The 26,613-nt window shown below is 42.3% G+C and overlaps 2 protein-coding genes across 5 annotated transcripts in view; one reads left to right on the top strand and one right to left on the bottom strand.

Annotated features, from left to right (window-relative positions):
* cabin1 (calcineurin binding protein 1) overlaps positions 1 to 20,380 on the bottom strand; it is a 37,656-nt gene extending 17,276 nt beyond the window's left edge. The window contains exons 1-31 of one of the 4 annotated variants that reach the window (XM_056376243.1): positions 20,221 to 20,380; positions 19,553 to 19,611; positions 19,307 to 19,399; positions 19,091 to 19,204; positions 18,716 to 18,850; positions 18,389 to 18,569; positions 18,150 to 18,279; positions 17,887 to 18,036; positions 17,172 to 17,479; positions 16,831 to 17,008; positions 16,606 to 16,739; positions 16,304 to 16,521; positions 15,514 to 15,586; positions 15,005 to 15,192; positions 14,760 to 14,897; positions 14,360 to 14,548; positions 14,033 to 14,275; positions 13,776 to 13,929; positions 13,574 to 13,689; positions 13,184 to 13,345; positions 12,053 to 12,259; positions 11,725 to 11,870; positions 11,279 to 11,540; positions 10,885 to 11,055; positions 9,857 to 9,946; positions 9,576 to 9,736; positions 9,268 to 9,479; positions 6,572 to 6,637; positions 5,589 to 5,768; positions 4,862 to 5,256; positions 3,422 to 3,535 (exon numbers count right to left, since the gene is read on the bottom strand). In XM_056376243.1, the coding sequence (XP_056232218.1) occupies positions 3,422 to 3,535; positions 4,862 to 5,256; positions 5,589 to 5,768; positions 6,572 to 6,637; positions 9,268 to 9,479; positions 9,576 to 9,736; positions 9,857 to 9,946; positions 10,885 to 11,055; positions 11,279 to 11,540; positions 11,725 to 11,870; positions 12,053 to 12,259; positions 13,184 to 13,345; positions 13,574 to 13,689; positions 13,776 to 13,929; positions 14,033 to 14,275; positions 14,360 to 14,548; positions 14,760 to 14,897; positions 15,005 to 15,192; positions 15,514 to 15,586; positions 16,304 to 16,521; positions 16,606 to 16,739; positions 16,831 to 17,008; positions 17,172 to 17,479; positions 17,887 to 18,036; positions 18,150 to 18,279; positions 18,389 to 18,569; positions 18,716 to 18,850; positions 19,091 to 19,204; positions 19,307 to 19,399; positions 19,553 to 19,555 (4,911 nt within the window). In that variant the 5' untranslated portion in view covers positions 19,556 to 19,611; positions 20,221 to 20,380. The remainder of the gene's footprint in view (positions 1 to 3,421; positions 3,536 to 4,861; positions 5,257 to 5,588; positions 5,769 to 6,571; positions 6,638 to 9,267; positions 9,480 to 9,575; positions 9,737 to 9,856; positions 9,947 to 10,884; positions 11,056 to 11,278; positions 11,541 to 11,724; positions 11,871 to 12,052; positions 12,260 to 13,183; positions 13,346 to 13,573; positions 13,690 to 13,775; positions 13,930 to 14,032; positions 14,276 to 14,359; positions 14,549 to 14,759; positions 14,898 to 15,004; positions 15,193 to 15,513; positions 15,587 to 16,303; positions 16,522 to 16,605; positions 16,740 to 16,830; positions 17,009 to 17,171; positions 17,480 to 17,886; positions 18,037 to 18,149; positions 18,280 to 18,388; positions 18,570 to 18,715; positions 18,851 to 19,090; positions 19,205 to 19,306; positions 19,400 to 19,552; positions 19,612 to 20,220) is intronic. The other 3 variants (XM_056376245.1, XM_056376244.1, XM_056376246.1) reach the window with 3 other exon arrangements.
* Positions 20,381 to 21,733: 1,353 nt separating this feature from the next.
* On the top strand, positions 21,734 to 24,436 carry neflb (neurofilament light chain b). The gene is made up of 4 exons (XM_056376611.1): positions 21,734 to 22,870; positions 23,079 to 23,203; positions 23,322 to 23,731; positions 23,843 to 24,436. Exons 1-4 carry the CDS (start codon positions 21,734 to 21,736, stop codon positions 23,998 to 24,000), a joined length of 1,830 nt encoding a protein of 609 aa, XP_056232586.1. The 3' UTR covers positions 24,001 to 24,436.
* The last annotated feature ends 2,177 nt before the right edge of the window (positions 24,437 to 26,613 follow it).

Here is a 26,613-nt window from a genome sequence, read left to right as displayed (position 1 = left end):
TCTGAATAGACAGTATCAGTTCAAAACGTGTTCTCTGGAAAGTTACAAGACCAGGACGGATTTACGTTTGTCTGAAATGTAGCAAGAAGGACATCCATTTTCTCTGGAGCTTCGTGGAGAATGAAGAATGCGTGAGTGGGTGGAAGAATATGTAAGCAAGAGTATGTGTGTGCGATGTGTGCGGTGTGGAGGGAGGAGGTAATGCCGTGCCTGAGTGAACACACGGGGACTCCTCACGATCACTCAACAGTAGTCCTGAGCAGCTAGAGGCCCTGGCATTATGACCAATAACGTTAGATTCTGCTTTGATACTCTGCAAGGGAATAATTGTGTTAATAATTCCACTGCAAATAATTCGCCCACAATGATGACTGTATTCGAGGACTATACCACATCATCTGTGTAATTTAAGAGGGAAAATATATCCACAAAATACCAAAAATAATTCTTCAAAAAGCAGATATGTGCTGGTGTTATTTACCGCACGATAGAGGGTTTTATTACAAGAACAAAGCAGTGAGCAGAGAAGTGAGAGTCTGAGCCTTTTTAACTCACACACTGGATTATAAACATACACGCCATCATTTAAAACTTCAAACAGCCAAAGGGGAAACACTTCTGCCTCTGTATCACCATAGACTGTACCATAACATAATACAATATTAATCATTTGTCCCACGTCTGTCTCTTCAAATATCAACCTAACTTCATCTACATTATTTACTTTAATAACACTGTGTGACTATTATAAGTTTATTATTGGTGTAAAAGGGAGCTGGCCCTCCTACAAAGTACTTGTGCTGACAACCACATCCATAAATTATGCAACGGGTCCTCATGTGGATCATTTCCAAACAGCAGTATATAGGTTATTAACCGCAGGTCCCAGTTAATGTAACCCAGCCAAAGCAAGGAGGAAAAGTAGGGCATCATGACCTACATTAGGGAACTCAGTATTCACCATCAGGCTCAGTGAGGTGCGTACTCAGCTGACAGTCAAGTCTCCCAGACATCAAGGTGACGTCCGTCGAGCCATATGTTTGATGTGGTCAATGTACTGTGTCAATTTGTGGCAGCTCTCATGTAAGTCTCAAAAAACACACACACACACACACACACACACACACACACACACATTATATATTGATCAAACACCTGACATTGTAATTAGTCAGGATCGAACGCAGCCGCCATCTCAGTGACTCACCTGCATACAGGTTAGAAAGGCTGACTTGAAAGATTGTGGTTCAAAGTCCACGTCTACCTGGCAAAAACTGTGAGCTGAACAACTTTCTGTCCAACTAGGTTGGAAAAAAACTTGAGGAAGGCTGTTATCCACTGTTGCTCACATGGAGCTGAAAACATGAAGTGTTAAAGTAGTAATATAATGTAATAATGTATAAAAAACCCCTGAACTCATAGACTCTATGAAAACAGGCATGTTTGATCAATTCTCTACAAAGGTTTGCATTGTCCTATGGTAGAGAAAGAGGGTTTGGTTTGCAGGGAACAGTAAAGCTCCAACAGTTGGCGTGTCAGGGTGGCAGGTTTGCCTCCAGAAGGGGCTCTGTGAGAACCCAGTGGGAGCCAGAGCGCTGCAGAGCTCTCCTCCAGCTCAGACCTGGCCCACATCACTTCTACAGTCTGTTACCAGGAGCGTTCTGGAGTCAGCATTTGACTCTACAGTCTACATATCCAAAATAATGTGCACCAACAAAAAATGACCTGACAATTGATTGATATGAGGTGCTGACGTGATGTGACATTCTGCTTGTATGAGCTGCTCTGTAACAAAAGCGAGAGCATTTAGGCTTTGACAAATCACACAAGGAACAAATTAAAAAGCCAATTTCTGCACGCACTGAAAAGACTTAATTTCGGCTTCAAATGGAAAGAAGTAAATAAACTGAAATGCAAAACAGATGACAGATTCAGACAGTAATCTCCTCCACTGGAACCCAACAGAGGCCTTGTAATTCTGAGAGGCAGATAATTCAACAATCTCACACTGTGTGACTCCATTATAGCAGCGCCTGCATCTAGAGATCCATATTTAAGCCTGGTTTTTGTACATTCAATTGAATTATGTGAATAATGTGTGTAAAGTGTAAACCGAAGTGCAGTAAGCCAATCGTTCACTCACAGCAAACGCGCAGAGAGATTATTAGCCACCAACACACTTCAGATTCTTTAGCTTTAGCTGCTCCCATGTGGTATGAATAAAGCCAAACTTTATGATCACAAGACCACACATACAGTGTTTTAAAATAAAAAAAATATTGTTTGATGTATGTGAAACAAGTATTTTGTATGATTGCAATAATCAGGTTGACATCACATTGAAACCCTCTATCTGTGCATTGATAGGCAGCCAGAGGTGACAGACAATTTAAAAAGAACTGCTAGACCAAGAAGTGAATGACTTCAACATGAACAAAGTCACCCCGCAAACTTAGCGTAGCCCAGCTGATAATTTGGCATCTGAAGTACCACGCTAACTCATGTACTTACCTGACATCAGAGCACATAAAAAACAGACTGTGTTATGCAGGCTACTGGCCAATGTACAATGTTTTCTTTTCCCTTAAATAAAAGAATACTTGTGGTAAGACTTGTCTTAAGGATATCACAGCCTTGTGATGACTACTGTATAGTCCATCAAGTAACCTTAGAACTGACCTGACCCAGAAATACATTTGTCCCTTTGAAATTGTAAAATATTTTTGGTTCATTATGAAACTGTGGCGGGACAAATTAAGACTATGGCAGAGGACGTCAGTTGAGTAGGAAGTCCTTCAGTGTGGCCCAGGATGTATTTGCATTACCACCGCTACAAGAATGTGGCCACATGTGGCCCAGACCACCTCCGAATGTGGTCTGCGTGACTGGATCTCAAATGGAACCTCAATGCGTCTTGGGTGCGTTCACACCTGCACTGTATATTTATTTTGTTATCTTTCGGAACTACAGACCTGAGATTAAAGCAAATAAATTATATTTATAAATATACAGTTTTTCTCTTTATTTGCCAGTGCCCTTAAAGGCACTGCGCTGTCATTGGAGCATTGTTAAAAATGATGCATGGATTTATTAGATTACATGTTTCACTACAATCATTCAGGCATGCATGAATTTTCACAACCATGCCAAATGTTTCGCACAATACTCACACAGGTCTTACTCTGAGAAACATCAACAACTGTGTTTATTCCACAAGCCAGTCAAGTGAAACGTTTTCTGTTATTTCTGCCTCATGTGTAAAATGTTAATGAGATCTTAACAATTATAGGTGTTACTATAATGGAGTGCCAATAAATCCAGTGATGACAGGTGTCAGGAAATGTATTAAGCAATGTGTGGTGACATGATGATATATGCAGAGCAGGGAAAAAACATGAAGGCATGGTAATCTCTGACTTACATTGAACAGGTTTGTCTTGTTTCTTTCGCAGAAAAGTCCTTGTGCTGGCATGTGCTTCAGCTGTTGCCATGGGACACTGCTTCCTAGCAACACATCACGGGCCCACTGTAGGTTCTGTGTCAGGAAATAAATAAATAAATGAAAAAACCCACATATATTGGTATGTACATTTTTATATACACAACACAACAGAATTGCTTGAGAAAACCCTGGGGACATCCCTCCTTCATCAGAATAGACTGACAGATATCATAAACAAGTAGATGTAGTATTTAATTGCTGCTGGAAAAAAAGTGGTGGAGAAAATTATGTTCATTTGCAATCAGCAAAATGCAGACCTCTTTTCACAGTGTGATGACTCACAAATCTGTGTCGACACGAGTACCCTGTCTCAAAAGATAGCAAGAGAACGCCACTTCATGTTATCTTTCACAATCCCACTAGCCTATAGCATGAAATTACAGGCCCCCTCTCCCTCCATCTCTGGAGCGGGGATAAAGATGGCCAGTCATATGTGAGTGCAGTGGTTTTCCTGAGAACAAAAGGGACACAGAGGCTTTTAACACTGGATGTGTCAGGTTGTGAGGAAGCAAACAATGTCAACAGGATCACATCAAGCGACTGTGTCATCAAGTCACTGCCAGAGAGCGTTCGCTTTCATCCAGGCAGGCTGCTGAAAACTCCACTGGAGGCAAAAACTGAGGGAAACCTCATCAACTGTGTGAGCCTCACTCAAAAGTTATTCTGCATTTAATTGAGTCTCATGGAAATTACTTACTGGAACTTATTAAATTTTGTAGTTGTGACTGCTGACAGAATATAATATAGAATAAAGAAATTTAAGAAGACACTATCACTGGGAGCCATAAAACCCATGATGCTGCACAGACAGTACTCTGAGGTCAAATGAGCATATAAAAAAGATAAAACATAAAAAGAGCTAGGACTTTTCCATGCCCCATTCACCCTTACTGAGTAGAGTAGAAACAAAGGCTGAATTTAAAAAGGCTCAACAAACAGAGTGCTGACAGAAGGATGCAACCACAGTAAAGCTCAACGAAACCTCCATGTGCCAAACTGGCTGAGAGAGCACTGTGCTACCACCCACACACACCTCTGCCCACAGAGCCTCATAGCCAACACAAGCTGTTTCAGCAACTCGTGCATCACTGCAGAGCTTACAAGCCCACAAGAAATCCAGGAAAGAAATACGTAATGGCCATCAGAGCTCTGATATACTTGTCACCGAAAGAGTCAATGTAAAAAGGTCTATGTGACTTCTGAGGAAATTACATAGAATTTTCCTCATCTTCTGTAAAAGTCACCATTAATGGCGGGGGATACTGATTATAGGTATATGGCTTGGGTTTAATGGATGACTTGACCTTTGAGATGCAATGCGAATTGACTAGAACCGTCAGTTAACAGGGGTGGACTGACCTGATGAGTCTTGCTGTTGGTGTAGAAGAAGGCCAGGCGATAGAGACTCTTGTAGTGCTGAGGGAAGCGGCTGAGGCAGAGGAAGAGAGCGCGGATGCACATTTCCACCAGCATCCGCCTCTGGTCGACACGATCTGCAGGCAGGGCCTTGGGCACCTCGATCACCTCAGCAGGGGGCTCTGGCTTCCTCTTTCCCTCACTGGCCGGGGTCTGAGGAGCAGGCTGTTGAGAGTGGGCTGGCTTTGGTGGGGTGGCTGGGACAGGAAGAGGATGGGGACACAGGTCCGCAGAGACCTTGGGCACTGAGGCCTCGGGGAGGGTCACCACCACAGCTTCTACTACTTCCTGGATAACTTTCTCTTCAGTCTGGATGCCAGTATGCTCTCCATGGGATGCTGAAGTTAAATTTCAATTTGAGATTTTAGGCAAAGAGTGATTCAAATATCAAAGTAACTGTAGTTACAACATCTGTGAGGTTGTGTATTACACGCTACACAGTAGAGCTATAGAGCAGTTATGACCAATGGAGGAGCGGAAGGTGTGCAAGCCAACTTGTAGAGTTGCAAGTTCAGGCAGATCTTGTGCGAGGGCAGAAATGGAAGCAGTACATTTAGCCTTTTTGTGAAAAGATAAGCAAACATACAGACATGGTGGAGAGCAGAGAGATAGAATCTAGGAATAGTTTGAAAAGTCTTTATGTGAAGTCTCTAGTTAAAGCCCTATGTACCTGTGTCCTCTGATGCTTGCTGCCCATCCTTCACAGGGGTTGTACTTTCTGATGATAATGAACTGACTTTCCCAGAGGCAGGTTTGTGGCTGCTGTCCTGTGAGCTGGTGGGATCTGTGAAGGCATCCTGGGTAGAGTTGGAGTCTGAGAGCAACACCACCTCACTGTCCTGACTGCGCTCTGCCAAAACAAAAAAACAACATGGGTAATGGAGCCAATTGCATGGCTACAGATAGAGACAAATAAGCTTTAGCCTTTGGAATATTATGGATAAATACATATATAACTTTTCTTGCCAAAAAGTTGGGTTTAAAAGAGTTTAAAAGAGAAAAATATTAAACTTTCATTTCAAGTGGGATAATCTTTCATTGCTCAATAAGTTGAGACTTTAACCAATTATCCAGAATGTGTAACTGCATACTTTAAGAGCATGCTGTGTAGGCCTGTTTTCTGGCTATTGGTTGGTGACTTGCTTTTAAACGCCCCAAATTCTCATTTGTAATATATGTGTGTGTGTGTGTGTGTGTGCGTGCGTGCGTGCGTGCGTGTGGTGGGGAGTGGGGGGTAATAAAAGATAATTATGAAACAGAAATAGGTCATGAGCCACAAATCCTTATTAGTGCATTACTAATGACTCATTGTTATAAAAGGAATACGGTTTGTTTTTGTGAGTGGTCCAAAACCAAAATGCCAGCATTCCTCTTAAATGCCATGTTGGGCAGTGTCAGCAAAAATAAATGGTCCTTGGCAGAGAACTGTAAATAACAGAATCAAGAGGGCAACAAGCTTTCGTTATTTCAGAGAGTAATGCACACATGGGAGAAAAAAAATTCACAATCATGAGTTTACAGCAAAATTACTGTGGTACCGTAAGATTTGTGTGAACTGACAACTGTGTATTCAGTGCTTCCTACAAGAATACACTTCACTTTGGATTAAAAACATAGCCTCTTAAAGAGTCTGGTGGGTTTGAAGATCAGTACCATTCAGGGAAGCCAGCCACATTGGAGACCTGGGCAGGCAGTAATCATGGTCAAACTCTGGTGAGGCTGTTGGAGATATGGGGAGCTGGTTTTAAAATATAATCAAGCAAAACTGCACCTCTAAACTTGTTAAAAAATAATCTGCAATTGGCTTCAAAAATCATTTACCTTTCTTGACAAAGGAGTAGAGATTTAATGCCACTCCCTTGAACTTGTAGAACCTGATTCAGACACACATTTATTTCTGGGACCACACTAAATATGCAGTGCAGTGTTTTGATACCATTTCAATGGTCTTGCATAGCTCACTTTTTCTCACAATCAATATTTCCCTCCGCAGCCTGAAAGAACATTCTCTGGGATATGATCAGTAATAAAAGCTAGAGCTGCTTCTGCAGCAATGTGTCTAAGACAAGAAAAAAAACCCCTGGCTACTGTTATTTGCCCAATGGCTGAAATCCATGGTAAAAACCCAGAACTTCTAAGTTGTAGATGATGAACAGGAGATCAAAACAGGGGCATTTTCCCGATAACAGTTTGATAAATGCATGTCTGAATCCGGCCCTACAGTCTTACCACCTTGATGTGCTTTAAGCAGGACTCAAGCCAGAGAGATTGGACACCTACAAGCAAACATGTGCATGGTGGGTTATTTTCTGACTTCAGTCAGAGTTGTAAGGCAAAAATAGGCCAGCCACATTCTTCCTGACTTGACATTTTCTCACTAATTGGTCATAATTGGAAATTATATCCAATTAGTGGAAAACAGCAACCATACGATTCAGGCAAGATTTTGAAATATCTCCAGAGAGTTTGACTTTCTTGTCAAAGTAAGCCCACACCAAAGTCAAATAAAATGCGACCACATGATACACCAGACAATTTAGTGGATTGTGATAAAGGATTGACTTTGTCCAGTCGTGAAGACATTCACCCCATTTGAACTACATGCATATACATGGCAAAGCAGGTGGTAAAAGCAAGCAGGCAAAGAGGTAGCAGGCAGGTAGGTAGGTAGGTAGGAAGGAATCTGGAAAGGGTGACAAAACTGGCAACATGGGCAATATGGCTGCGTTATTTGCACATTCAAGCTAAACATGACACATGGGGTGGGTGAACAGATGTCCCTGTTTTTGTCATATGGAAAGAATGGCCAGGACTGTTTTCTCCAAACAGCATTATGGCATATTATCTGTTTCACAATCCTGAAACCCTGCACAGAGTTACAGCTGATGAAAATTTCAATTCCTGGCAGCTTTAGCTCTGCATATATTCAGTAAATGTCTAAGTATTTGAAGAACTTACTTAACTCTGACACAATAAAACACAACTAAAACTTTCTCAGGCATACTGAAAAGCATCTTTTCAGAAATTCAAACAAACACAGTTATGACTGCAACACATACAAGAGGTTACATAAAAGATAGTTAATGCGCATGGAACAACAAGGGGCAGCTATAATGTTCATTGTACACACTGGTCTGGATGTACACTGTGCTAGATAGACTGAAAGCAATAATGTACATCCAGCACATTATTGCCTGCAACTATCAGGTCTGTTTTTGAAAAAGATTTTCATATCCAGTGCCATGAGAAAAATACACAACTCTCTGTGGGTTGTTTCTCACTGAAAACTCTCCTGTTTATCAGAGCTGTCATGTAGAGTACTCAAACATGAAAGTAGTTTATAAGCAGTAGCCCAAATTGTCAGAATTTTACTGCTTTCAGACAAACTTAGTGTGATCTCTTCAGCCTGCAGTTGATATCCTACAGGTAAATACTGACATGGGGAAGATTGTCTTCTATCACTTTTCACCATTTAAACAGACCTAATTACAAAAAAACTTTAAAACTTAAATATTTAATTTAATTGAAAGGGATTGTTTCTGATGCTGACTGTAATGTATGTTCTTGTGTGTGGCTGGCTTGGCAGTTTGTTCTTTGTCTTATCTCTGTTCTATTTTCTTATGCCGTACTCAGAGGTCTCTTTTTTGATTTAAATAACTTACCTGCATAAGTAAAGGTTATAATAATTAGGATTTCGCTTGCTAATAAATTTGTAACCAGTATAATCAAACATCAAATTATTACTGGAAAACCTGATTAATACCTAGGATCTCTGATACTGCAAACCACTCTGTTTAACCAACTGAGCTAAATACAGTGAAGAAACAATCATTTGCAGCTCTTTTGATGTGATATCAACAGCATCTGATTAAGGCTCAAAACCACACAAGCCTGCAATACCGCATAGATGTCTCCATAAGGTTATAAGCTGCAGGAAGTTAGCAACAACTGCAACATATTAGGAGAGGCAAGATGATTGGTAAGGAAAGAAAATAAGAACAGCAACAAAGCAGCGACTAGAAATTGATGTTATTCCAGCGCACGCACACACGCACACACGCACACACGCGCGCACACACACACACACACACACACACACACACACACATCAAATCTATTTGTTTCAACACTGTTTTGACAGGCATAGTAAATCAGTCAAATAATCAGTAGCCATATTGCCCATTTCACCACATCACAATCACCCAGTGCATGGGGATCATTGTAACTGAAACCGAAGCCAGTAAGCATGGTGATTAGCAATCTGAGCACTCCCCAGTGGGCTTCCTGTCCCAGTGCAGAAAGGTCAAGGAGCCCAACCCCAGAGACAGTGTCTAGGACTGGGACTGTACCATCAGCCTGCTGCTCTTCATGCCGCTGCTGCTGCCACTGCTGCCGTCGAAGTGTTTTGCGTTTGGCGTAATCATGGTCAAACGGCGTGGCCACGTAAGCAGGGGATGTCAGACCTGGCGTGGCAGCTGACGGAAGGGATGAGCTGAGGACGTTCCCTATGCAAACTGATGTGCAATTAAAGTCTTCATCCATCATGGAGGGGGGTTTCTCTCTGCAGTGAATCAAGAACAACGTTGAGAATCAATGTTTGGCCATAAAATCAAATGCTCGTTCATAACTCCTGCCAGGTAAGATTTATGAAGCTTACTTTTCATGGGACCTTGGCATGCTTGGCATACTCTTCTCTTCACCCCTCGCAAATGGCCCTGTAGCTGCCTCAACCAGCAAAGTGAACAAGAGCTCATGCTCCAGGTCAGGCTCTACTGCCTCTAGCAGTTTTAGGATGGTGGCGCTCAAACGGAAATGCAACTAGAAAAAAAGAAGTTAGTGTGAATGCTTTCAGTCAGTTATCTGATATTACACTGCATCAATGTGACATACAGTATATCATCTAGATATCATTTGAGCTACTAGCCACAGGTAGTTTACCTCCAGGGCTTCCATGGCCAGGTCAGGCGGATTATGGTAATGAATTTTCCGAGGGTACCTGGCAGCTTCTTCATGCAGATAGTGTGCTGCCTAGAAATACAAAGAGGAGGGAGTCAGCAATTCAACACCATCATCTGGCATCAATAAATCAACTCCTTAACTAGTAAAATGGAGGGAGAGAGTGCAATAAGGAGTAGAAGACAGCTATGTATTCTGACATGAGGGTTCACTACGTTCACACTGCCCCCCCATGATACTGGGTTTCATACAGGTTCATCTGCCTCCACTGATCTAATCAGAACTACAGAGCTATGACTAACTCCATACATTGTTCTTCTAACTCGGAAAAAAACATCTTGTGAGGGTGGCAGGGCAGTGATCTTTCTGTAGGCAGATTATAAAACAACTCCGCGGAGAGCAAGAAAAATGACTGCAATCAACTTAAGGTTTATTAAAATTATATATCAACTAAAGGTTTTTATTTTTGCCTTTTATTTTCCTGGTTTTCATCGTGACAAATATTTTCAAATTTCTCTTCACTACTTCTCTGGCTTCGACAGATTTTTGTCCATCACACTGCAGTGCTGAGAAATGATCTGGTTTCATAAGGGAAAATAAGGGAAGATAATTAAAAACGATGGTATGCAGAAAGTATAAGCACTCCTTATTTAATGAAGACTTCAACCTTCAGGGAATGGATTAATTTGAAAGTCACAGACACAGTGTGCAGGTCACATTACATTATGTGTATTATTGTGTTAGAGATCTGTTTTAAATTTGAACCCAGTATTTCTGCATTTGCCCTGAGAGAACACAGTACTTCTACTACAAAATCAATCGTCAGGATATCCTTTAACGCAGGTTCCAGTCAACACACTTTAATTTTCTGATAAGTTATTAGTAACTGACACATTTTACCTGGTGCCAGAGTAAACAAACCACTCAACACCAAAGATTATTATCAAACATAAATCACTGACTGAATTCCTTGGATAAATGTGTAGCCCAAGGTCTCCACAGCTGTTTACCTTTTTGTAAAGCTGTAGATATTCCACTGGAGGCTGTTTGCGTTTCTCTGCTATTTTCCCCAGCATGTAGTGAATGAGCCACTCTTCTTCATCGCTGTCACCCTCACAACGGGAAGCTCCCTGGAAACACTGGAACGCTGTCTCCAACATTGAGTCTCTCCTTTCCTCCATCTGAAACCGCACACACACACACACACACACCTTAATGTGAAATTTAGCTCAAGGCGCCAGATAAATTCAGTCTACAACAAATTTCACATACGTAACAAGCAAAACTAACAGGATGTGACATTGGTTTTAGCTCACAATCACAAATCTGACATTAAAGCGGAGTTAACATAAACTGACAGGGAATGATGATGAGCACCAAGATAACTCTGCTCATGTGCCTCACCTGTTTAACCACCTCTGGGGGGAGCTCACTGCGCCACTGTTTGAGCTGCCGCGAAGCAAATGAATGCAGGGCATATGATATGGTGCCATACTCGATCCACAGAGACAGGTTGGAACTGTCTATCTCCAGGGCCCTCTTAAAACAGTTAAGCACCGCCTGGGAGTGTTTCCATATAGGAACGTCACTTTTCAGCTCATTGGAGTTGAGCTTGTCCTGGATGCGGCTGGCCCTAGCTAAAGCCATACCTGCCCAGGAGTCAAACCTGAGGAAAGATACACACTTCTTGTGAACTCACTGCACTCAATGTACTGAATGTGAAACCCCACAAATGCACATTTAATTGCTATTATTCATAACATAAATTTTTACCTTCAATGTTAATTAAAAAGCAGATCCTGTTGTGTATTGTGCACAAGCATTGACACTGTTGTAGATAAATGAGTTACCTGTTGGGACACACACAGATGTCATGCATATAGAACTTGATGGCTTTGGACTGCTCCTTGTTCTTGAAATGGTAATCAGCCAGCAGGTAGTAGATCTCATTAATGATTGCAGGTGCAGGAGCACTCCCCTCAGGAAGGCATGGGGCCTTAAAGAAATAAAAAGTCAACATTTCTCTAACAATCATGATTCTCAATTCAAACTTGCAAGTGAAGTTAAAGGTGACATGAAGGCAAAGCAATGCTTAAAAAGCACCACTGACATAAGTACACTGTTTAGCATGTATGATTCACTGGATCCCTCACAGTCAGTGTGTGCCCACTGACTGACCTTTTCTGTCATGCCCTCGATGTAGGCTGCCACTTCTTCCATGGTGAGGATGGGAGTGTCACTTGAGGGAGCGATGCCAACAAACCTCCTCAGCAGATTAGCCAATTCTGCAGACACTGTGCTTGTCTTATAACTGTCAAACTCAGGCAGTGACTTTGGTTTGAAATACTGGAACATGAAGAGGGCCTCACTCCACAGCAGCTCAACCTGCAAAACACACATTAATTCCACAGGAAACATGAGTGACATAGTTGATTGTATTCAAGTGTAATACACAGCGCCAGAGCAAATTAGTGGCAACAAGGTCTCTTGCAGTGTGGTATTTCATAAATACAGTCAGAATGCCAGTCATCTGAATGTATTGATGCGCAACTGTGGGGATGACACCCACCTGGTGGCTGGACGCATGCATTACAAAAATATAAGAGACCACGGGGTGCAGCTGATATTATCTCATGATAATATCAGACTTGGGACACTGTCTCTGATTTTCATTTTTCAAACGTACATCAAATTTATCTATTCACCAAGAATCTTTGCTTCCGAAAGTAAACAAACGCAAGATAAAGAAAATGTTTTTGTATTTCAGGAGTTTCTTTGGAGAAATGAAAGGGCTGTAAAAAAGGTAGAGACAGAATAGCCCAACAAATACTAAATAAAAGCAAAAGAGTAAGTTGTACTGCTGTTGTTTGTGGTTTATCTAAATGTGTTCACATTTCTCACTCAGTAAATTAATGCTATTATGCCATTAAAGCTATTTCATGGCCTTCGTTTATTTCAACGACACCAGACGTGCGTACCTTGCAAGCCAACAAAACAACATTAATGGATAAAGCAGACATCCTCTGTGACGTGAGGGGTCAGTGAGGGAACATGTTTGCGTCATCAACAGTCTGCTGCTGTTCAAACAGAAATCATACTTTACTCAAACCTTTGAGCTACTTTTTTGTTTTAAATTTTCAATTAAATAATACAATGTTTAAAATAGGTCAAGCAAGTTTAGCTGAGGTTAGTTAACCTTTGCTGCTGAGATTAACCTAGTAGACTTTGATTGAGTCACTTAAAGTTCATGCAACAAATTACGATAAACTAAATCAAAGGTGTGACAAGAAAGACTTCTGAGTGTTTGACCTGTGGAGATGAGTGGTCCTCAAGGTAGCGGGCCTTGCTCTTCTTACTGGGGTATCCATACAGGCAGAAGAAGCACTGTTCCAACGCCATCTCCAACTCCTCTTTGTAGGGATGAGCGTCATTGCTGGAAGAGGCTGCAAATTCTTTTTCCAGAACTCGAACCTCCAGCAAAACATAAGAATGAAGCTTGGTCAAACTGTTCAAATGGCCTATACAAATTAATTTAGTCACAATTTTGGGGTCTACAGCTGTTTTATGTAACTATGTAAGGATATAGAATAATTATTATAATCTGATATCAAAAGGCATGTATGCAAGCTGTACATTCACATATCACCTTGGTCAGATCACAGTAGTTCTAGAGAGAGAGAGGTCTACAAACAAACTTACGAAGAACTTGAGGAGTGCACCGTCTGAGCTGCAGCACAAGGAGCGACGGCCAAGATACTCATGGGCTGTGTTCAGAAGCATCAGGGAGGAGGGCAGCATCGGAGTGTCTGAGTCATCTGAAAACAAGACTTCATGGGGTCGGTCACTGCAACAGGTACCGTGGCATGAACACCAAGAGAAAACCAAAGGCATTAAAACAAACCTTCATCATCCCCTACAGACATATGTTGACGGAGCATACAGTCAAAAGCTGCCTCCTCATGTTTGATAATGCGATACAGTATAATCCACGGCAGAACCGAGAAGAAATAAGGCTCCTTGGGATCGTCGGAAATGGTCATGCTAAGATCAATCAGCTGAAAACACAACAGAAACAACACAAAGGCTTATCAGTTTCTTGTTATAGTATCAGTGTAACTGTTTCTTCCAGAAAACTAGTGTTGTCTTTAGCTCTCTAACCTGAATTAGGTTGTTTGCCAGTCGAGCCATGCTAGAGAAATGGGGGACATTGCTCAGAAGCTGTAAGTCTTTGGTGAAGCAGACCTCGATGCCATCCAGCAATGTTCCAATGGTGCTGACCCACTCCTCTTTACTAGGCGGGGAGCTGTTTGAAGCAGAGTTGAGCTGCTGCAGGGCTTCATTCAGAGCCAGCTCACTGCACTCCAAACACTGCTGGTAGTCCTGCAGCTTCAACAGCGAGTTCTAATTCAGAGGATGATAAGTGTCAACCATCAGCCAATTCAAAAGATGTATATGTTCAATCAATATTATTGTTGCATGTCTAACCTGCAATAGCATTAGCTGAGCAGGCCGCTCTGGTGCTGAGCTCACAAACTCTAGAGGTTTACTCCTGCTGCCATAATTAAGAGTGGGCTGCAGCAGACGTACAACAGACTCAAAGTCTGCAGACTCAAAGAGTCGCTGGATCTCTTCCAAAGACTGACAACGCTCCAGAGACTTCAGCCTCTTGTCGATCTGTCAAAGGGGACACAAGACACCCAAAATTAAACCCAAAAAAGCTAGAGGCCTTCAGAAGACTTGCTAATTGTCCATTTTTTAAGAGTAATATACCATTATGCTGAAAAAAAAAAACAGAATTATTTTGCTTCTTAGCTTATAACACATTCTTTAAAGGTATAGTATGGACTGGAATCTTTTTCTTCTCATAACTCATGAAAACACTGACCTCCTCCACAGAGATCGCTGCATCTACTCGTAGGTTAGGCAGGTGGATGGTGTAATGTTTTCCTTCAGTGGACTTTGGTTTGCTCTGCAACAGACCTATACAGACATCATAGCTCTCCAGTGCCAACTCCATGTCTCCCTGAAAAAAGATAAGAAAGACAGACTTACAAGTCACATCTGGTTGAGCTGAGTTTTAAGGACTCATGGAACGAAAAGTTCACCAAAAATACAAAGAGGAGTTCCTACCTGTAGGGCCAAGAATCGTGCCTTGAGCCAGTAGACACGCACCATGACATCCAACCAGTCATCCTCAAACAGGTCTCTTTGGGATGAAGCTAGGGCCAGGAGTAATAAATCACCTTGGAAATGCTGCCCAGGGAATTCTGAGTCAGCTGTATCATTGCCAGGACCAACGCTGCTTCTTCTTGGAGACACTAGACAAAGAAAGAAATATTGTCATAAGCCAAGGGTAAACATGTTGTCCCACACATGTGACTCACTAATATTTAACAAATCCCATAGGTCATTGTGTTTAGGACTGTGATTGCAGTGCCATGTTCAGGCCAATCAGTTAATTTTTTAAAATACAAAAAAGCAACAATGACATTTAACACATTAGGTAAAATGTTGTAAGTGCTACTTGTGATATGTAATATGACACGGTACAAACATTGCAGCATCTGCGGGCTCCACAGTACTATGATGCATCACTAAACCAAGCTTTGTCAAAGTCCAATCAGCTCACTGGTACTTACCAGTCTTCCCTTTTTTGTGTAACCATTGCTCCAACTGCAGCTCCATACACGCTAAGCTCATCGTCACCATTTCCTGTACATGTAGCAGATAATAACACTTATTAGAGATCATTGGGGCCAATTTTGATGAAAAACTATAGTTATGTCCCTGGTCCCAATTTCACAAAATGTTTACTTCTTTTAGACCCTGGAGTGCACAGCCCTTCCCAAAACTAGATCCAGAGTGACTCCAGAAATCAGAATTATCTGGCACAACACAAATGTTTTAATTTGAACACACACCGTAAACAATCTTTAAGATGCATGTACAACAAAGATTTACCATTTCATATCACACTAAAATTAAACTATTAAAATAATGATAGTTAAGGAATTCTTCCTCAATAATAATACATTTATATAGATCTTAAAAACATTGTTTAAAACGCAATTAACATTGCCTACACATTTATAAACCAAACACACAACAAAAGCATACATAATAAGGCAAAAGAAAATTGAAAACATGAGTGCTAAAAGATAAAAGACAACACCATCAAAGCACATCAACAACAAGTTTTTAAAAGAGATTTTAAAGTGTGTTCTGAATCTGTGAGCCTCCGATCCTCTAGCAGGCTATTCTACAAAGGCCTGGTCCCCCTTTGTTATCAGTCTGGAGTTTGGAGCAGTAAGTAGAGACCTGCCAGAGGATATAAGGCTGCTCACTGGCTCATTCGTACAAATTGCATTCAGTGATATTTTCTGTCTAGTGAGTCTAAAACCAACAACAAACAGTTTTCTTGTCATTTACCCTGATGTGTTGGTTGCTGCAGTCCCGAAGCAAAGGGTTAGGAAGACCACTACTGTGCTTCCTCCAGGTCTGATAGACTTCCAGCACCACAGCAGTCAGCCCTCGAGGCCACTCCTTAATGAACTTCTGACCCACAGCTTTCAGATAGCGCATCATCAGGTCCAGTATACCACCATTGGTCATATTATCGAGCAGGTATTTGTGGACATCCTGTTGCTCTACAGAAGGGAATACACACGTTCTTAATATGACAGACAGCACAACAGTGTATTGTAAATACATATCCACAAAGCACTACATACCAGACTCCATGTATTCAACTGAGTCAACAGGCAAGCAACTCCCATGTAGAGGCTGTATGTCCTCCTTCCCATCACACTGTGTCTCAAGATTACTCAGACTCTCCTCATCATTATCAGGATCAAACTTCTTTAGCCTAAGACAAACGAGCAAAACAGCATTTAATTCTAAAGAACTATAACAAGCTGTGCATTTATGGATATTATCTTTGGTTTAGTGTAAGCTACCTGGAGGGTAGATATTTAAAAAGCAGTTCCTGAAAGTCAATCTTCTCTTCCTTCTTGCATTTTGTGTTACGAACACGTGCTGAGCGCCGCTTGGCCGTCTCCCCACTATCTTCCATCCCACGTTTCCTTTTTGGCGCTTTCTTCACTTTATCTGTCAGGGAAACGTCCACTGCTGTAGCTGTGAACATACAGTAGGATAATAAAAAAAATAAAATAAAAAAAAGACATTAAATTCTGGAAATACTTGGGATATACAGTTGCACTTACAATTACTACAAAAGCTTATAATTACTTATCAAATGTAGGCAGAGTAAAAGAGAAATTTCTTTTTATGAACTAACCAACAGGGTGAACAGAAGTGGTGATTTCCACAGTGGTCTGACTGGGGGTAATCTGGAGCTGAGTGCTGGGCTGGGGGAGCACTATTGGCTCAGAGAGGACCACTGGAGGCAGGGATGAGCTGGGGCTGCTACTCAGCACAGTGGTCTGGCCCATACTGACAGGACTGCTAGGCTGGGGGAGGTTCTGGAGGAAGTTTGGGTCACTATACTCTGACAAGTCAATCCTGCGGCCCAGACTCGGACGCGGTGGCTCACATGTGGTCTGATGTCTGTACATTGCAAGAAGGCTTTCACCCACATGCTTCCATCTGAGATTAAAAAGATAAAAAAAAAACGCTCATTAATATTAGCACAAACTGTCTTCACAAACAAACAAACAAATATGGGTAAAACTCGATATTACAACCCTCGACGGTAAAGGTTAGAAAAGGTTCACAAAATTTAGGCCAGAAAAGAATTACTTCAATGTCAGTGGAGCTCAACCACGAATTTCAGTACAGTATATGCTGTTTCTGCATTTTCAAGCGTTCACAGTCGTGCAAAACTTTGCATGAGTATTAATTGGACTATCCTCAGAGAAGCATATCATATGCTCAACTCTTGACTGTTATTCTCACTTAAAATATTTTCAAAAGTGACAGGCCAATTTAAACTAATCCGCCCAAACAGGAAAAAAACAAGACAGTTCTCAGAGACATAACAGCTCAGCACTCACGAGAGGCAGCGGATGGGCTGAATCAGGACAAGGTCTGGTTTTGGTTCACAGTGAGATAGCGCCTGTCTGCGTTTCCGTATCTCCAGGGCCTCTTCCACAATGGATTTGCGCTCCTCTTCCTCCACTTCCACATAATGAATAGACATATCGCTGGAAGAAAAACCCCACACCACAGCAGAGATCCGTCAGTGATGTGAAAGTATGGAGTCACAGCTACAACACATTCTAAACAGGCGGAGAAATAAAATGTGAGCTGGCTTCACCATTTCATGAACATCTGCATCGTGTCCCTCTTCAGACATGGCTGCTCCTCAAAGATTTTCTCCTTCAGCACCAGGCCTTTAGTGTAACAATGATCCTTCTCTAAGGCTTTGGCGATGAAGTAGAGGCAACCTAGAAAAATGTACACAGATGCCAGTAACTTCACTTTCTATACTTGAGCTCTTGTAATGGTAATGACAGTGAGTGCAGAGCAAAGAGCTTATGATCATGTATTACTTACAGGTGTAGTCACTGAGCGTGTAAAGAATAGTTATGAGGTTGTCAAGGCAGGGCCAGTGATCTGGGTTACAGTGCAATCCCTCCTCAAAGGCATGTCGAGCCAGAGGAATTCGCACCAGTCGCACAGCCACCTGACCAATTTTGTACCACATGTTCACATCTGTGGAATCCAACATGACAGCCTGAGAAAAGAACAGAGTAGAAAATATGGTATTAACATTCACTGCAGTGTTATTCATGTGCATTAAAGACGCATTTAGTTGCACAAAGTGGTGTGATGCCAAGAATGATAATTAAGTATTAAACTGGCACAGTTTTGTCGTTTCACCTCCAAGTAAAATTCCATGGCGGTCTCCAGGTCATCCCGTGATGCAGCCATGCTGGCCAAGTTTTTAAAAGTAGAATATTTCAACATCAGTCCGGGATGCTTGAGACCCACTCTCTGATCATCGGAAGGCATGGCCTAAGATATTAGAGGATACATCAAATTTGGCACCAACCACAGAGTAATGCAGATTCATCTTAAGCCAAAACAAGTGATCCGCCTCACTGACTAAAAGGGGTGTATAACCTGGATTCTGTGAGAGTATTAAACTGCTCTCAATTACACCCCGATACACAGTATTCTGGATGTTCTGCACAAGCATATTAGCAAAGATGTTTTGATAACTTTGATGGGATTATATACCGTGTGATATTTTACCTCTTTGAGCAGTGGAGTTTTGAGAAGCTCATGATAGGCCTTACTAGACTCCTCAAACTTGTCATGTTTTTGAAGATCTAAAGCTTTGTGATATAAAGCAAAAGCCTCAGCTTCCTGTGGACAAAAATAAAAAACAACTCATTACTTGCACAGAAGAAAAAGACTGCAGCAGTGCAGATGCCACATATTGCTGATTCATTATTATATGCTCTGTACCTGAGCCTCTTTCGTCTGACTCTTGTTACTTCTCAACGGGTCTTGAGACTCGTCTGCAGCTGTCGCAGCAGCATTCAGTGCTGCTATGCGAATCTGTAAAAAACAACACAGAAAAAGAGGCAAAACCCTTTAGCAAGCAGATGTATTAGTGAGGAAGGAGCGCTAGCGAGAGCTGAATAGTCTGCAAAATCACAAGATGTACTGATACAAAACAAAGAGCAACCACTCAGTGATAAAAAGCCTTACCATCTTAATATCAGGAAAGCAGGGTTTCCACTCTCACGGTTTTCAGACTTTGAATGGATCTATAGAAATGAATAGGAACCGAGCAAGGAAAGATAAAAGCAGGTAAGATATCAACAGAGAAAGTAAATGTGACGTTACGAGAATAAGACATAAAGAGAATATCATATTGTACGTCCCATCACCAGTCAGTCCCCTACAAAAAGACTGACCCAGGCTGCTGCCAACTCTTATTTACCAAAGCCGGTCAACTGCCTCGCCTCCAAAACCCTCTCTATTTTTCATTCAGTTTGAGTACTGCTGGTGGGTCTCTCGGGCTAAATGAACCCTATCTCCTCAGAGAGAAGAGCAGTTGTCGAGGGGGGCTTGGGACAGAGTAGCTAACGTTCCCCAAATCTGACTCAAAACTTAGCCTGGTTAGCTTAGCTCTGCGGTGAGACATTGCTGCAGTTTGTTCTGAGCTAGTGTACAGCTTCACTGGTGAATAATTCAAACACGGCTCCAAACAGCAGGTGGTAAATGTATGTTCCTCACGGGATAACAGATTCAACTAGCTAACAGCTCACATTACTGCCTCGGCTAGCTTTTATTAGCTTACACATCAGAGGAGCTAACGTTAGCTACTGTTTCACCGGGTGACCATCACTTGCAAAGCTGGGCGCCTGACCTACCGTTCATTCTGGTTTTAATTGCATTTGCAACGTTGTTATCACTGTAGCATGGCACAAAAATCCCCAAACACTGCAGTCATTAGTGGACATGAAGCACAAAGCAAGTTTGAAACTTCATTTATTCCCCATCCTTTGTTGTTGTCAACGTTGGGAGCGTTTGCGTCACAGCACGACATTTGCTGCCCGCCAAGTAGTAAAGTCGTCTCTCATTGGTCAATACACTGAGGGTGTATTAAAGTGACCAATCATATATTACGATGTTGGTTTAACCACACCATCAACACACACACCACTGAAATGTCATTAAGCACAAAGGTAAATTATGTTACCAATTAGCTACAAAAAGTAATCATTGGAATCATATGTACAAAATTAAAAAATGTTACTTTAGTTTAACAAGTTTTCAAATCTGTCAAAATAATGTGAAATCATTGCTTAAAATACAGACATTATCCTATAGATAGATAGATAGATAGATAGATAGATAGATAGATAGATAGATAGATAGATAGATAGATAAATAGATAGATAGAACGATAGATAGAACGATAGATAGATAGATATTCCCTAAGGGAAATTCATGAATTGATACTTAATGCTATGTTTATTAAAGTACAAAGGGGATCAAATTAGCAGCCTGTATAGCCAGTGCAGGACAGTTTTCACTGTTCTTGCAGCTTGAACCAATCCAAATCTTTTCCAAAAAGTAGGGTGAAAACAATGTCTTTTCTATTTTATTTTATTTTTTAAATTTTCAATCATGTAACAACATTGTCTATAGCTACACTGTTTCAACAGCATGTAAGTCACAACCCTACAATACTCTCTGAGACATTAGGTAAAATATGCGGTTTATATAGGTTAAACTACGGAATAATGAAAGTAAGGTGCAGTACATAGCCAGTACTTATGTGTAACTTGCATGGTAAACAGATAACCACTAGAGGGCAAACTTTTATTATAATAGTATAAAATGTTTTCTCTGAGATGAGGTCTTTTTTTTCTTCACAGGATTTTCCAAAATGTTAAGTCTTCAGCTGATTTGCTTTACATTGACTACCTGTGGTATTGCATTGGGATATTTAGACCGTAATAATTTTCTCATTGATGTTCTGCCTAATAGAACACAGACAATGCAAAATGGTGCAAGGCAGTGTCATCTTTTACAGAAGGTGGTTTTCCTCCCCCTCCTCCATCATGCAGTATTTCAAGAGTTACATGACAGATACATTATGTCATTGTCAGGATTTATGGTGGCAAATTGTAACAACTTCTGCAGTTCTTAGGAGTAACTGTATACTGTTTTTGTCCTCAGTGACCCTGGCCGTTGCAGTCCCTTGTTGCTCCACCGCTTATCCCCGCCTCCTCCACCCCCAACACTGATTCTTACCCCACCCCATCTTTCCCTTGGCTCAGACTGGCTGGCTGGCACCATTATCAATTCCTTCTGTCAGCATGCCGGAAAAAAATAGCTGACGTCACAGTCATTACTGGCTCTATAAAAGCCAGAGTAATGCAGATTCACTGTGCAGTCAACCCAGCTACATTCCTAGACAGAGAGCAGCCCGTCTCTGAAGTCATGACTTCCACCGGCTTTGACCCGTACTTCCCCTCTTCCTACAAGAGGAGAGTGGTGGTGCGCAGTGCAGGATATGGAGCTGGTGGAGGAATAGGCTCTAGGTCTGCCTACTCCAGCCATGCAGCCCCATTAACTTCCTATGCATCGCTACGCAGAAGTTATCCAACTCATGCCCGAGTTACCTCCAGCTACTCCTCTGTGCTTTCTGCTCCAGTGTCCGCAGCTGCCACTGAGCTACGACTTGACCAGGCAGCCCAGGTCAGCTCTGAGTTCAAAACACTAAGGACCCAGGAGAAGGCTGAGCTGCAGGGCCTGAATGACCGCTTTGCAAGCTTCATTGAGCGGGTCCATGAGCTGGAGCAGCAGAACAAGTTGCTGGAGACTGAACTTCTGCTGCTCAGGCAGAGGCAGACGGAGCCATCCAACCTCAGGGCCCTGTATGAGCATGAGATCCGCCAGCTCCGAGCTGCCGTAGATGAGGCTCACCATGAAAAGCAAGCTGCCCAGGATCACAGGGATGAGATGGAAGATGTGCTGAGGGACCTGCAAAAGCGCTATGAGGATGAAGTGCTCGGCAGAGCAGAAGCAGAGGGCAGGCTCATGGATGCCAGGAAGGGAGCAGATGAAGCTACACTGAGCCAGGCTGAGCTTGAGAAAAGAGTCAGGAACCTGCTGGATGAGCTAGACTTCCTGAAGCGCCTCTGTGAGAGTGAGATTGCAGAGCTGCAGGCCCAAATACAGTACAGAGCAGATGTGTCAGTGGAAATGGAGGTCGCTAAACCTGACCTGTCTGCTGCTCTCCGTGACATCCGAATGCAGTATGAGAAGCTGGCCCAACGCAACCTTCAGTCAGCCGAAGAGTGGTTCTGCAACAAGATGAATGTGATGACAGTAGGCACTGTTCGCAACACTGAGAGTGCAAGACATACCAAAGATGAGGCTGGAGAATACCGCCAGCTCCTCAAAACCAGGACGCTGGAGATTGATGCCTGCCGTGAGATGAACCAAGCTCTGGAAAATCAGCTGCAGGATGTGGAGGAAAAACAGAGTGCTGAGATCTCTGCACTGCAGGTGAGGAACAGACAGACTCTGAAGTAAAGGAACAGGGCTGCACATACCACTGCAAACACAAAAACTGAAAATTACCTGTAGTGACATATAAACGATTTTCTGTGTGTTTTGACAATTGAAATGAGTCACTCCGCATGTTCAGTTATTGGAATTTTCATCCTCCCAATAATGTGCGACTAACATTTCACTTTATTTCTTTTCTGTACAGGATACAATAGGTCAACTGGAGGAAGAGTTGAGGGCAAACAAGAATGACATGGCCCGCTACTTGAAAGATTATCAGGACCTCTTGAATGTGAAGATGGCCTTGGATATTGAAATTGCAGCCTACAGGTCAATAGTATCATCAATATAGCTTTGATTCCTCTCTGTGTTTTGCATATTGTGTTATAATTCTGATTTTTAATCACGAAAAGCTCACTATTTTCTTTGATGTGTCTTGTTCCATTAGGAAGCTCCTTGAAGGAGAAGAGAACCGTTTGAATGTGGCAAGTATGGGGTCCGTCACCGCCTACTCCCAGGCCATGTATGCTGTTCCCTCTTATGGAAGAACACAGATCTCCATGCAGGCTCAGCTGAGCTCTGCAGCTCCGTACCTGCTGAGCTCCCGCTTTTACACTTCATCAGTCTTCAAAGAGGAGACAATATCCGCAAGCCAAGCACAGCAGGCGGAGGCCAGCGCCCCTCAAGAAGACGACGATGAGCAAGTGGAAGAAGAAGAGAAGGAGGAAGAGGAGGAGGAGCAGGTAGAAGAGAAGGAGGAGGAGGCAGAGAAAGAGGAAGAGCAGGGAGAAGAGGGGGAGGAAGTGGAGGAGGAGGAGGAAAAACAAGAGGAAGGAGAGGAAGAAGCAGATGAAAAAGGTTAGTGTGGTGATTTTGCTTATTTAACATGTGCATTTGTGCAGTAGTAAACTAATTCTAACTTTTATCCCCCCCCCCCCCCCCCCCCCCCACGTGATTTTTGTAATGAAGAGGGTGAGGCAGAGGATGAAGCAAAAGAAGATGACGAGCAAGGAGGAGATGAGAGCCAACCCCAAGAAGAGGCCGACGCTGAGCAGAAGGAGGCAGGAGGTGAAAAAGAAGAGGAGGTGGAGGCTGAAGAGAAAAAACCAACAGATAGAAAAGTTTAAATTTACATGCTTTAAAAACACCCGCTAGCCTGTAGCTAAAGGATCTCCGGTGCTCTACATACAGAGATGTTTGTCTCAGTCAAACCAAATGAGAATCTCTTGAAATCAGAAGTGTCAGTGAACCTACCATGTGTATGATCAACTCGAATGACTTATAGCATGTACGCACACATGCACACTGTGCCGGCAAAGAAATTAAACTACTTAAAAGCTAATCAATTAACTGACGATGACAGGATGTGTCCGGAGTAGAAAATCTGCTTTGTGGAGATATGTTTGCAAACACCTGTGTGCTTTATTGCCACCAAAACATGCCTGTAACACGACTGTCTGTATGTGCAATACCCAGTTTGAAATGCCTTACTCACTGAGTGCTTTTAGTCCGTGATGTGCTGCACTGAATTCCAATAAAGCCTTGAAGCCTTGACAACCTTGAGCTGGCATCAGGATTTTCATTTGTATTTATAAACAGGAACACTTGCACTGAAGTGTCAAATCAAGTAATATTTAGCACAAATAAACGCATTAGCAGAAAATTATATTCAATGTCCACGCTCTGTGACTCACTTTCACAAGCAAACGAGGAGATTTTTACTTGCTAATTAGCCCGAAGCTCCTCTTTCACTCAGGGTTTATAACAAAATCTTTCTTTTCTCAACAGAATGTTAATGGGGGTTAATGGAAAAAGTACATAGATGGCTGCCAAAGAGCTCTTGCTTCTATCCTTATTGATAAATCTGACTGGAAGCGAGCGCTGCAGCAAACAGCAAAGTCAGCAAGTCTGGCTTGTTTTATTATTTTTCAGGAAATGAAAAACAAAACATGAAAAAACAAGAAATGAAACAAGTATCAGACAGTATCAGACAGAATTAAGTTTCAAGTTGTCGACATTAGGTTTCTCTTGACTTGGCTAAACCGTCTAGACTAAAAGAGATGAATTACAGTGGCGTTTTTGTCTTTATCTCAAGTCAGCAGGTCGTCTCTGTCCTGATGTGCCTACAGTCTCTGTGTGATCAGTGAGCTGACACCGGTGTTTTTCCTGCTGCCTCACCCTCATCCACATCACTGTCCATAAATCAGGGCGCACTGAAACCTTTATGACTCAGCTAGTCTGCTGCACCAAAGAATCTGGCCAAGTGTCAACTCACACAGGACAGCGGGAGAGAGAGAGAGAGAGAGAGAGAGAGAGAGAGAGAGAGGGCAATTTCATTATTTCATTAAGGAGAGAAAGAGAGAGATTGAGGGTGAACGGTTGGGGGGTGGGGTGGGGTGGGGTGGGGTGAGTATCTCACTGCACTAAACCTTGGATGAGGACAGACTGTTTTTTACCCGGCAAAGAGGTGGAGAGAACGAGGGCTTCCTTTAGGCATCTGCAGAGATGTAATCCCTATCACACCGATGAACACGAAACATGCACACTCTCTATCGGTCTTCTCTTCTCGCACACACAGATTTAGACAACATCTTGGGGATTGTAACCTATGCTAATAACTGCATGAACTATATGCATCTCCTTCTCCTCTCCCTCTCCATCCTCCTTGTCCTTGGTTTACCCCGCCTTGAGCTAGACTACATTATCCTCCTGTCTCCGTGGCTCTCAGCTGCTAAGACTAGAGCCAGTCCAGCGGAGCACTCAGTTTAATCATTAGAAATTCTACTTTGCAATGAATTTGGCTTCGCTTACACACACCTCTCACCACTCAAAGCGAGAGCAATATTGCAAATGTTTTCTTATTGATTAAAAGTGCACTAGTGATATATTGTTGGCTGGATTTTAACCCGTAAGCTGCCTGCAGAGAGGATGCTGAAGCAGTGATAGCACTCTTCACAATAAATACTGTACACCACCAGCAGGATGTATACTGTAGCGAGATACTCCCTCAGGTGCTCATATGTATCACTCGTGTCGCATGCAGTTAGGGGAAGCTTGCAGGTCTGTGTGTGTGTGTGGGTTTGTGTGTGTGTGTGTGTGTGTGTGTGTGTGTGTGTGTGTGTGTGTGTGTGTGTGTGTGTGTGTGTGTGTGTTTGTGTGTGTGCGTGTGTGTCTTTGTGTGTATTTTTGTGTCTCGGGGCACAGTGGAAAACAGATCCCCTGTAAATGTAGCATATCAAAAAAAGCTGTATTATTTTTACCACATTTCATCTTTTATTGAGTTTCACCCCCTGTTTCATCCGTCACATTTGGCCTGTGAACAGAGTGGTGTATAAATCTTATAACTCTCCCTCTTGTGGGCATGCACTATGTGAAAGGGAGGGAGGCCCATCACTGAGGCCCACTGAAACCTCCCAGATATACCAATCCTTGACAAAACAAAGAGCAGGAGGTGCAGCAGGAGACACTGACAGCAGCTGAGTTTCCTGTAAAAAGGTAAAACAAACGTGTGTAGTGTAGTAAGTTACCCTAAAATAGATACGATTGTTTTCAATGTAAAAGCGTCTGTGTTTCACTCCTACTGCCAGGGTGGTTATAGTATATATCGTCAGTTTTACTCAATAGCTTCCATCACCACACCTAAATATGACACTTGTGTCCCAGCCGTTTTTAACATCATCATCATCACATATGGAAAAATCTAGAATTTAAAAGCACATCTAAAGACCGGCTTAGTCCCA

Source organism: Seriola aureovittata, chromosome 5, assembly GCF_021018895.1.
Source record: "Seriola aureovittata isolate HTS-2021-v1 ecotype China chromosome 5, ASM2101889v1, whole genome shotgun sequence".
Taxonomy (NCBI): domain Eukaryota; kingdom Metazoa; phylum Chordata; class Actinopteri; order Carangiformes; family Carangidae; genus Seriola; species Seriola aureovittata.
Note: the sequence above shows the minus strand (reverse complement) of the source record. Positions and strands in the feature narration are given on the sequence as shown.